Consider the following 13,126-nt stretch of genomic DNA (forward strand, 5'->3'; position numbering starts at 1 on the left):
ATGCCACTCTTTTAAGAGTGAAGAACATATATCAGTATCCCGGAACACATTTTGGGAAATGTTAGCCTGAGAATAAAATCCAAATTCCTTGCTGTAACATTTAAAGAATGCCATGAACTTACCACAACTTCCATGTGCAGCCTCTTCTGCCACCACATCCCATAATCTAGCCAAGTTACAGTAATAGCAGTTCTCCAAGCAACACTGTATACTTAAAGACTTTCTACTGTGAAAGGTCTCAAACTTATCTTCCCTCGATCTCCAGTTAGTCAGAACTTACATTTAAATATTTGATGAAATTCACATTGAACTTTTGCTTGTTCGGGAAGAATACTTGATAGGATTTGCTGCCTCCTTGGCATGGCATGCCTGCCGGAGGCACGTGGCTTAGCACTTAGCGATGTTGCTGTTGATCGCTGGATTCCAGTGGTAATGGGCCAGTCCCTCCATTGTAAAAGTTCCCATCATTGCAAAATAGTGATTTTCTAATGTTGTTCTTTCCTTTTAGTCCTTTTACATTTATTAGCTGGAATCCTCTGCAAAGAGGAATTTTCTCTAATCAGCTCAAACTATTTGAATACCCTCTAGTGTAGTTTTTACATGGAAATAAAAATAAATGCTTCATTCCTTTGGAGGAAAGAATTCTTGCCCCAATGACATATATTTTTTTCTGGGACAAAATATATATGTCACTAGGTATTGGGGGAGGATTGTGTCATCTGGCTTTGTTCTACCACATATTCATAGAACATTTAACTTCACTTAAAAAGTAATGGATTTTAATTTTGACCATATCTGAGTGGCATTAAGAAAAATTATACATGGTTACCTTTCTATATTGTTTTGGATAATGTCATAATTTTTTAGCTTTGACATGTTCGAGTAATGTTTTCTTCTAAATCACTAAATTTTAGCTTGACAAGCTTTGGTTACATTTGAAATGCCTCCTAGTTCTTGATATCTAATATTTAAAACATTCAAATCTATACTGTCCTTCCTTCCTCTTGGTTATCTAATAGGAATGGATACAGCTCAGCTTACATATTTTTAAATACATAATGTGTTCAAATCAATACATCTTTCCTTTATCTTCAATTTTGTGGAGCCAATACAAACAAAACATTGGCATTCATTACTTTATTGATAAATTTGTTTGTAACAAATTTGTATTTATACTCAGTTTCTTTCATTAATTTGATTTTTTTTTCAAAATTTTTCATTTTACTTGTTTTATTCTACTAGATTATTTTTCCCCATTCACTATCATTTTTTCATGCATTTGCTTGTGCTTTTCTGCTTCCTTGTAGTGTCTTTGCTTCCATTGTTATCATGGAAGTGGTTCACATTTCTGAGCCGCCCTCAGTGTGACTTTGCTCTACCTTCAGCTGTATTATATTAGTATTATATTACACATTTCCACTGTTGGTTCATATGTCTGCCTTCATCTGTGATGATAGGTTGCTTATCCCTTCATATCTCAGAATATCTGGTGCACTGCTTTATAGATAGGTGATCAAGAAAAGACTTTTTTTAAAGATTTTATTTATTTATTTGGACAGAGAGAGAGAGAGAGAGAGATCACAAGTAGACAGAGAGGCAGGCAGAGAGAGAGAAGGGGAAGCAGGCTCCCTGCTGAACAGACAGCCAGACACGGGCTGATCCCAGGACTCTGAATCATGACCCGAGCCAAAGGCAGAGGCCTAACCCACTGAGCCACCCAGGTGTCCCGATCAAGAAAATATTGGACAATTTACACATCAGCTGAAGCACATTGTATGTAATCCTAAAAGAAAAGAATGTAAGAACTTTAAGAGGTGTTGAAGAGCATGTACTTTAACGATGACTTAAATGATTTTAGAGAAATGGAAACTGAACTTGTGAATTCCCCTCAGATCCTTAAATCTGTAATTATACTACTGAAATCAAACTTTTGAGTATTTATATATACATATAATATATAATATTATGTGACTGCTATAGCAATAATGTGCATTTGGTGATTTGTTTTGTACTCAATTTCCTTATATTGTATTTTCAATGATAGGAAGGATGATACATTTTATAGGAATTGATCATTGTCTTGCTAATCATTCTAACCATTTTGTGACTTCTAAATTTCATTTGGAATTACCATTACTGGCCATAGTTTCATGGAACAGTTATTTTATCATTACGGGGATTTTTTTCTATGATAATGCTGCATTTACATCTTATAAAAATTAATCAAAATTATTAAAGAGTTTGACAGTTGATATTACACAAAACATGAGGGCCACTGCAATAAGATCTATGTCAAGTCAAACACATAACACTCCTATTGGACTTTGGTATTCTGTCCTTTATCTAATAAGAGCTGTTGCATTTAATAATATCTAGTATAAATCTCCATTGAACATGAAAAGCCTGTAAGGTAGTGCCGTTGATATTGATGGCAACATTTGCCAGTTCTATTTCTGGCTTGTAAGATGGTAGGCAAACACAACTTACCACTTTATATCATTTTCACTCTTTTTTGAGGGAAGAGTTTATTTATTTATTTATAGATGGAGAGAGAGCACAAGCAGGAAGTGGGGCAGAGAGAGAGGAAGAGAGCATCCCAAGCAGACTCCACACAGAGCATAGAGCCTGACGTGGGGCTCTATCTCATGACCCTGGGATCATGACCTAAGCAGAAATCAAGAGCTGGGTGCCTAACTGACTGAGCCATATAGACTGTCCCTCACTTTTATCATTTTTTATTTTAGCTTACCCACTAAGGCCATTTGTAGCTATTGTAGTTTTTTTTAAAAAAAAAAAAGCTAAAATAATGTCCTCCATATTTATAGGAGAATTATTAAATATGGAGCCACTTTTGTACCATTTAGAACATTGTATTTCCCACCTTATTCTACTAGAACAGCTTTTATGCAATAAATATTTATTGGGTGCCTAATTCCATATCAAGTCTTTGGTAAATAAGAAAATGATAAAATTAAAAAATTAAAAACAAGGTCGAGGTCAGAACTTTTTAGCGTGTGATATTTTTGATCCATCTTCAGGGGGCATGTACTTTAACTCTCCATATATTGGCAAAAAGTTTAACTTAACTATAAAGATTTTTTTCAATGAATATTGTCATCAGTGGCATATATTGTACAAGATAAGTAATCATTATCAGCAAAATATGAGATCACTTTATAAAAACTTGTTTGATTTATTTCTTTGTAAGTCAGAAATTTATATAGCTGAATTTGTCTATTGTACAACTTTATATTGCTGAATATCCTCTACTTATTTTATTTTATTTTTTTACAGTGTTACATTAGTTTCACTAATGTAATCACTAATAGTGATTACACAATTCCATACATCACCTGGTTCTCATCTCTAGTGCCCTCCTTAATTTGCATCACCTACTTAACCCAATCCCTACCCTCTTTCCCTCTGGTAACCATCAGTTTGTTCACTATAGTTGAGTCTGTTATTGGTTTTTCTCTCTCTCTCTTTCCTCATTTGTTTTGTTCCAAAATTCCACATGTGAGTGAAATCATACAGTATTTGTCTTTCTTTGACTGACTTATATCACTTAGCATAATGCTCACTAGCTCCATTCATGTTATTGTAAATAGCAAAATTTCATTCTTTTTTAATGGCTGAATAGTATTCCATTGTGTACACATACCACAACTTGTTTATCCATTGATTAGTCAATGGACACTTGGCTGCTTCCATATCTTGGCTATCATTTTCTAAATAATGCTGCTGTAAACACAGAGAAGCATGTATCCCTTTGAATTAGTGATATTGTATTCTTTGGGCAAATAAGTAGTGCAGTTATTGCATTGTAGGGTAGTTCCATTTTTAATTTCTTGAGGAACCTCCATACTGTTTTCCAGAGTGGCCACACCAGTTTGCCTTCCCACCAACAGTGAATGAGGATTACTTTTTCTCCACATCCTCTCCAATACTTCTTGTTTCTTGTGTTGTTGATTTTAGCTATTCTGACAGGTATGAGGTGATATCTCATTCTAGTTTTGATTTGTACTTTTCTGATGGTGAGTGATGAAATATTTTCATGTGTCTGTTGGCTCTCTGAGTGTCTTCTTTGGATAAATGTCTGTTCATGCTTCTACCCATTTTTAAATTAGATTTTTTTTTTTCTTTATGGTGTTGAGTTTTATAAATTCTTATATATTTTAGAATGTAGCCCTTTATTGGATAAGTCATTTGCAAATATCTTCTCCCATTCAGTAGGTTGCCTTTTAGTTTTGTTGACTGTTTCCTTCACTGTGCAAAATCTTTTTATTTTGTTGTAGTCCCACTAGTTTATTTTTGCTTTTGTTTCCTTTGCCTCAGGAGACATGTCTAGAAAAATGTTGCTATAGCCAATGTCAAAGAGTTACTGCCCATATTCTCCTCTAAGATTTTTATGGTTTCAGTTCTCACATTTAGGTCTTTAATCCATGAATATCCTCTATCTTTTCCTAGATAGTTTCTTGAAAAATCTTACCTTTTTCCTACCCACTAATTTTTAATGATTCTGTAAAAATAACTAACCAAGCAAATAAACTTAGGGTTAAGTTAATTTAACTATTTTTTATTTTAAATTGTACTTAACTTTGGTCAGTTTAGTGCTTAGATTATGGCAACAGACACTTATTCATCCTTATCTATTGAATTTTCATTTTGTGCCATGTACTGTATTAATTTTGGGGACTATACTGTTGAGTGTGAGGTGTTTTCCTTTCTAGGAAGTTTACAGTTAGGCCGAGGAGGTGTGCTAGCCAGGATTCTTGCTTGCAAATAACAGAGGCTGGTTAATTTAAGCAGAAAAAAAAATGACTCATTGGATTATTAGATAATTTATAGAATCACACCAGTGGAAAAAGTGGAGAGCCAGGTAGAGGGAGGTATCTCAGGAGGAGCATGTTTAACCCCTTGTCATAGACATCTTCACCACTGCTTTGGATGCTTCTCACTCACCACCAGAGTCTTAGTTCATTCCTGCACTTTTGAGATCTGTTCTTCCAGCAAATATTAATTAATTTATTTATTTCAAAAATGATCTTTTTCCAGCTTTATTATAATATAAATGACATGGAACACTGTATTTATTTAAGGTGTATACTGTGATGGGTTGATATATGCATATTTTGTGAAATGATTCCCACAATAAATTTAGTTAATCGTCATCACCTCCCGTAGTTGCAACACTTTTATTTCTAGTGATGAGAATTTTCAGATCTGCTCTTTTTGCAGCTTCAAATATATGATACAGTATTAACTTTAGTCACCATATTGTACATTACCTCCTCAACACTTATAACTGGAAGTTTGAACTTTTTGACCTCCTTCTTTGGCCCACCCAACCACCTCCTACCCCAAGTGCTTGCAACTATCAATCTGTTCTCTGTATCTGGTGAGCTATACTATGTGCCTGACTATAATTTAGGGACTAGAAATATCAGTATACAAAGCATGTAAGTTGTCTGCCCACAAATAGCTTACATTCTAGAACTGGGAGTCAGGAAAAAACCAGGAAAATCAATGAAATATAAAATGTATTAATAGACTATAAGTTCTAGGACAAAAAGGAAGGCAATATAAATGAGATAGAAAGGTATTTGCACAAAAACTTGAAAAAGAATATGAAATGAGCCATATGGCCATGTGGGAGAACAGAGTTCCCAGTAGAAGAAGTACTTAGCCAGGAAAAAGGCTTTAAAACAAGAGCATGTCTGTATGCTGAGGGCACAACCAGGACACTGCATAGCCCAGGAGGAGTAATTGCAGAATGGTAGTAAGAGATGGGACTGGGTGGTAAGACATTTGTGTGTGAAGATTGTGTGGGATCTTACATATATTTGTGAGTACTTCATATTTTCCTCTGAGTAAAAAAGAAACCTTGTATTAGTCAGCTGACATGATTTATGTCATTTAATACATGACCCTTCAATCCCAGTGGCCTTGAATAACAAGCACCTATTCATTGTTTATACTGCCTGTCCATCACTGGTTGGCTGTGTCTCTCTCCAGAGTTAGCACTTTAGAATTCAGTCTGACAGAGGAACCTCTCTTTAGAACATCACAGTTGTGGCAGATGAAACAGAGACAATATTGCCAAACATACTGACTATTAGAGATTCTCTCCAGAGATTACATAAAAGTTCGTGCTCACATGACAGTATCTGGAGCAAGTCACATGACCAAACTCAGCTTTAGTGGAGTAAAGAAGCATGATAATCTTCCTGAAGGGGTAATAAGTATTTTTGAACATTGACACAATTTGCCATATAACCATTGGATAATATTGGGTAGAGAAGAGTCATGATATGACTTCAAATTTTTAAATTACCTTAGTGTTGAGAAAAGACTGATGTGGGGAGGACATCTTTGTGGATGTCATGATGGATTATCTAATAGGCAGAATCCAAAGGTGGGCCTCCAGTCTGAGGCAAAAGTAAGGAATAGCAGGTTTAGATTAACTGATTATTTTCTGTGGCTTAGGTAGAGGTGTGGTGAAAGTTTTTCCTAAGAGGACTGATCTTATAGTGGTCAAGCTTTAAAAGCAGCACACAAATTACAAATAAATAAATTAAAAGCTGTATACAATGAAAGGGCATCAACCTGAGCGATATCTGAAACTAAGATAATACCTAGACATGTTTAAACTACATTTTTATAAACCTCACATATTACCCTTTCATTCCATACCTAATTATATGTGCATATATTTAGTTATTTATTCATCTGTGCATCCAGAATTATTCTCTTCCTAGAACCATAGGAATCAAAGCACCACAGTTTTCCTTCTTTTATAGGATCATTATAAAAGTCAGTGGAAAATATATTTTTGATTTCTGTTATAGAATCCATCTTATTTATTGGAAATTGCTATGGGTGAAATTATGCTTTAAAAAAGTGTTTTAAATTAAATAATTTGACAACATTGCTTGACTATCTCCCAGATTTTGATTTACAAAGTTTCTTCTTTGAAGGTAACCAGTAAGAATGACTCAGTGTGTATAATTTAGTTGCTGTGTGGTCATCAAATATTTCAGTTTAACTATCGTTGCTCTATGGTAGCAAATTGTTCAGTTTAAATTTCTCAAAAATTTGCAAATTTTGTGTTTTTCTACATAAAATACCTTACTATTTGTATATGTAGTAAATATTTGTGTATAGATTGAAAAATAGTATGAAAAATGGGGACAAAACCAGAATTTCCTGATTTTTTCCCTATTGGTTATTCTTTTTTTCTATTACTAATTTATTAAGTTTCATTAACTGTTATAATAGATCATAAAAATGTGTATGGTGTAGGTTAAAATGTTTTAGGCATTTAAAGTCTACAGAAATAATTGGAATGACAAATGTTTATATTTGAAAACCATTAAAAGGATTATCAAATATACTTACTCTGGAAACTGAAAATTTGTGAAATTTCCTTTTAATATTTGGGCAATTAATTTTTGGAAATTTCCTCAGTGTTTGGTGTCTTGTGCATCACAATTCCCAACTATTGAAGACCAATTATTTACTTCCCTCTATTGCCGTCTCAAGCGGTAATTCCTATATATAACCTACTTTAATGTAAACCTTAATTATTAAAGTTTTAGATATAATTTTATTGATATTTGCAAATCTCATAATTCTACCAGTTATTGATTTTTCTTCACCAGTTAGCTATTAACTTTATAAAATTGACCTTTAGAAACTAGTTTTCTTCCATTAATTCATTCTTTTAAAAGTTTTCTTCTTCAAAATAAATTCTACCATGAATAGGAAAATAACTCCTTTTTTGATGAGCCATCTTCCTTTCTTTTGTTCTTTTTTCTTTTTCTTTTCTTTCTCTCACTCTTTCATTTTTTTTTTTTTTTTTTTCCTTGAGAGAGAGTGTGTGGGGGTGAGGGGTAGAGGGAGAGGGTGAGAGAGAGAATCTCAAGCAGATTCTGCACTAAACTTGGAGCCTGTCATGGGGCTCGATCTCACAACTCTGAGATCATGATCTGAGCCAAAACCAAGAGTCAGGCACTTATCTGACTGAGCCACCCAGACACTTCTAATTCTGTTTTTCTTAAAGAGGGAAAATAAACTTTGTTTTAATTTTCAAAACCAAAATAATGGATTATTGCCAGATAACCATAGTAACACAGTAGTTACCTAAATAATGTAGATGGATTGTGAGACTAAAAAAAAACCCTGTTTTATAAATGATTGTAGTTTGGCAAATCTTGAGTTTAACTGTATGTTTAAAGTGCATTAATCACCATCATAGGTTGTTTATTTTCTGAACACTCCTAATAATGATCTAAGGCTTATCTTCTAATGTATAAATTAGTGGAAAAGCATTTCCAATGATTATGTGGAGACTTTTGTTGTCCTATACATTTATCAGGACTAGAAATTAGCTGGGTTTATTGAAGAAAGACTGCTTTGCTTCTGAATGTGTTGGCCTTTGTTGTTGATCATAATTATTGAAAGTTTCACTGTAATGTAATTAATCCATCATTGCCATCATCATCTCTGTTTTCTCCTTTATCACAGATGCTGCTCCTATGTAGGTCGGCGGGGAAATGGACCTCAGGCAATCTCTATTGGCAAGAACTGTGATAAATTTGGAATTGTTGTTCATGAATTGGGCCATGTGATAGGCTTTTGGCATGAACACACACGACCAGATCGAGATAACCATGTCACTATCATAAGAGAAAACATCCAGCCAGGTGAGAAGCTTCAGAATATGTTGGGTTTAAGGTTGATGGAATATCATTTAGTTGTGTTTATACTATTTATGATTTAATTTTTTTCTTAAAAAGTGTGAATTGACTTTTTTGATATGATAGAATCAGCATTTTGCTGAATAAAAAAGTGTACTCATGATTGTTTTACATTAAAAAAATTTTTTTTCCTTTAGACTGGATGATTTTGTATGCATTTTTTCCTTAAGTTTAGCTGTTTTATTTCTAAACTTCTGTGCTTTCCAAGAATAGGCATAGTCTATTGAACAAGGAATTAATATTATTTAATTTTTAAAGCATTTTTAATACTTAACTCTATAATCTAGAAAGGATCCAAGGTTTGGCATAAAACATGCTGCTACTATAGAAATCTATATTACACCAGGGACATTCCTGGAGAAAGTTTCAAGGAAATGAGTCATTTCCAGGGTAGTCTAAGTAGTTTCTTTGAAAATTCTCTTTAAACTACCCTGAAGATAAATTCTTAAGAATTTTTTCTGTAGTTGATATATCGTATAACTAAAATTTAATTTTCTCTGGGAGTTGACATGTGATAATAGCTTTATTTTAAAGCTTTTTATTTAACTTTCATAAATTAATAAAAATCATTACACTTCAGTTACCAAAAGAAAAATTACATTTTTTGGAATTGCCTTATAAAGTCATATGGATTTCAAATATCAGGAATATAAAAATGTATTCTTATTTCCTTATTCATGGCAAGTTTTAAGTTACAAACATTGAATTCCTTAGAATTTCTTTTAATTAAAAGTATTGATTGATTTATTTGCTCAATTCATATTTGGTACTAATTATTGAAGCATTATTAGATGTTGAAAATGCTGTCATGAAAAATACAAAGCTTACTGTGGGGTATTTGCATATATATAGATTGCAAGTGGATGAGAGAAGCAATAATAGTCATATGGTGAGAATACCACAAAGTCCAAGTAACATGACAAAATGCCTTGGAACGTCAAGGGAGATGTCACAAATGAACTGAAATTTAAATGTAAAGTGTAAGTGTTCAAAGTGCTCAAAAGGGAGATAAAATCTCTAAGCTGAAAAAGACATGATGATGATAGCTATAATTATATAAAATTGAATTTTTTTTATTTGCTCATTATGGTTGCATGGTAAGTTGCAAGTGGGAGATTAGTTGGTAATTACCAAAGGAGGTTGGATCATAGAGGATCTTCTTTATGAAGCTAGGAAACTTAGCTTTTATCTTTTAGCTATTGAAGAGTAATTGAAGAGTGAAAGCAGAACAAATTCAGATTAAAAAAAAGAAAAAATAATTCTTTCAGCTTTGGGATCATTAACTGAGAATGAGGAAGTGGAGGTAAGGAAGATGACCTTAAGGAAAACTATAAGAAAATTAAATAAGTAACTTATAAAAGATGACTAAGTCCTCAGTCAAGGAAGTGCAGTTCAAGAATAAGAGGGAATAACCTTTCAAAAATACTTTAAGAGGAACACTAACATATGACGGAAAATCTTCAAGGTTTTGAAGCACAAACAGCAAAGCAGCAGTTTGAAAAGCACCTGGTCCATATGTGAACAGACCCAATTACTAATCTTAAAATGATCACTAGAGAGGCAGAAATATGTTGGGACTCTTTCCAGGAACAGAAGCACTGGCAGGTGCATTTTTGCAATCTCATTCTACCTTGCTAATGCTAATGCCGGTGGGTGTTATTTTGGCAATCTCCCTCCAACCTGCTAGTGAAAGTAGGTATGTTACACCTAACCATGCCCTAGCTATACCATAGCCCAATGGGAGAGCACCCTGGATCACACCAAAAATATGGCCTATTCAGCCAGGCAAGAAACCTGCCCTTCCAAGGCACAGATTTACCACAAGTAGGCAAGTGCCTCATCCCTTATGTTCCATAGCCATACCACTGCGAGGGAAGCATCTCCTTTCCTTCTATGCCACAGCCATGGCTCTGCCACAGCTGGCAGGTGCATGGGGATACCTCTGGAGCACCTGGCTCTAGTAGTCAGGGAGTTTATGCTCCTGGGCCTCACATATAATCTTCTACACATAGCCAATTCTTAAGACTGGGAGAGGCAGCTGTTCTGAAAATCAAGCAAAATGAGACAGAGACATATGTTTCAAATGAAAGACAAGACAAAACCTCATAAAATGACTTTAATAAAATAGAGATAAGTTATCTACCTGATAAAGAGTCCAAAGTAATGTTCATGAAGATGTCCACTGACCTAGGGAGAATAATGGATGAATGCAATGAGAACTTAAACAAAGAGAGAGAAAATATAAGAAAATACCAAATAGAAGTTACCGAGCTTAAGAATACAATAACTAATGGAAAATACACTAGAGGGGTTCAGTAGCAGACTAGATAAAGCAGAAAAATGGTTCAGTTTACTGGAAGACAAAACAATGCAAGTCACCCATACAGAGCTGCAAAAAGAAAAAAAAAAAAAACAAGTAAAAGGTGAGCTAACTTAAGGGACTTATGGGACAACATTAAGCAGAATAATATCTGCACATAGGGGTCCTGGAAAGAGAAAAGAGAGAGAAAGGGACAGAAAATGTATTTGAAGAAATCATGGATGAAAACTTCTCTAATTTGGGAATGGAAACAGACATCTAGATCTAGGAAGGCCACACAGTTCCAAACAAGATGAACCAAAAGAGATCTACACCAAGACACATTATAATTAAAATTTGAAAGTTAAATATGAAGAGATAATCTTAAAAGTAGCAAGAGAAACAAGCTTGTTACATACATGGGAAATCACTAAGGCTATCAGCAGATTTTTCAGAAGAAACTTTGCAGACCAGAGAAGGGAGAAGGGTGGCATGACCTATTCAAAGTACTGAAAGGGAAAACAACAACAAACTTCTGACCAAGAATACTTTATCCAACAAGATTATCATTCAGAATTAAAGGAAAGATAAAGAGTTTTCCAGAAAAACAAAAACTAGAAGATTTCATCACCATGAAACTGGCCTCACAAGAAACTGTAAAAGGTCTTCTTTAAATAGAAAAAAATATAATGGTAATTAAGGACAATAAAACATATGAAAGTAAAAATGTCACTTTAAAAGGTAAATATATAGTAAAGATAGTGGATTAATAACTGATAAAGGTAGTATGAAGGTCAAAAGAAAAGGACAAATTAACTAAAATGAAAATAATCAGTAAAAAATAGATAAAATAAAATGATTGAAAATGGCACATCAAAAACAAAACAGGGAGAATAGTAGAAATATAGCTTAGGAATATATTCAAATTTAAGTTTATGTCAACTTCAAATAGACTATTAAATACATAGGAATATTATATGTGAACCTCACAGTAAACACAAAGCAAAAACTTGTTGTATATACCCAAAAGAAAATGAGAAAGGAATGTAAATATAACACTGAGGAAAGATATCAAACCACAAGGATAGAGCAAAGGGAAGAAAGGGACAGAGAAGAATTAGAAAAACAACCAGAAAATGGTCAACAAAACATAATTATCAATAATTACTTTACATGTAAATGGACTCAATCCTGCAATCAAAAGATATAAAGTGTGTAAAGAGTTTAAAAATATGCATCTATGTGCTTCCTATAAGAGACTCACTTAAGAACTAAACACATACAGACTAAAAGTGAAGAAATGAAAAGAAAATATTCTGAGCCAATGAAAAAAAAAGAAAGCTGGTTTGCTACACTCATAGACAAAATATGCCTTAAAACAAAGACTAATATAAAAGACAAAAAGGACACTGCATAATGTTAAAAGGGTCAATACAACAGGAAAATATAACACTTATGAATGTATATGCCACCAACGTAGGAGCACCCAAATACATAAATATTAACATATCTAAAAGGAGAAATTAAATGCAATTGTAGTAGGGGATTTTAATGCCCCATGTACATCAATGGATTGATCATCCAGACACAGAATCAGTAAGAAAGCATTCACTTTAAATGACACATTTGTTCAGAAAGACTTAGTAGATATAAAGAGTATTCCATTCTAAAGCAGCAGAATATACATTCTTCTCTATGGTACATGGAACATTTTTCAGGATAGATCACATGTTAGGTTGCAAAACTAGTCTTAGTACATTGAAGAAGATGGAAATCATATAAAGCGTCTTTTCTGACCACAGTGGCACGAAACTAGAAATCAATTTAAGAAGAAAACTGAAAAAAAAAACACAAAAATATGGAGATTAAACAACATGTTACTCAACAACCACTGAATCATTGGAGAATTCAGAAAAGAAATTAGAAAAAAAAAATCTAGAGACAGTGAAAAATAGAAATATGATATACCAAAATCTAGGGGATGCATCAAAAGCAAATATAATGGGTTCATTTCATAGCGACAAAGGCCCATCTCAAGAAACAAATAAACAAACGAAAACTTCAAATA

The 13,126-nt window shown here is 33.5% G+C and overlaps 1 protein-coding gene across 2 annotated transcripts in view; it reads left to right on the forward strand.

Annotated features, from left to right (window-relative positions):
• TLL1 (tolloid like 1) overlaps positions 1 to 13,126 on the forward strand; it is a 212,914-nt gene that overhangs the window by 92,415 nt on the left and 107,373 nt on the right. For both annotated transcript variants that reach the window (XM_059174740.1, XM_059174750.1), the window contains one exon: positions 8,527 to 8,705. In XM_059174740.1, the coding sequence (XP_059030723.1) occupies positions 8,527 to 8,705 (179 nt within the window). The remainder of the gene's footprint in view (positions 1 to 8,526; positions 8,706 to 13,126) is intronic.

Source organism: Mustela lutreola, chromosome 1 (genome assembly GCF_030435805.1).
Source record: "Mustela lutreola isolate mMusLut2 chromosome 1, mMusLut2.pri, whole genome shotgun sequence".
In the NCBI taxonomy this organism is placed as follows: Eukaryota; Metazoa; Chordata; class Mammalia; order Carnivora; family Mustelidae; genus Mustela; species Mustela lutreola.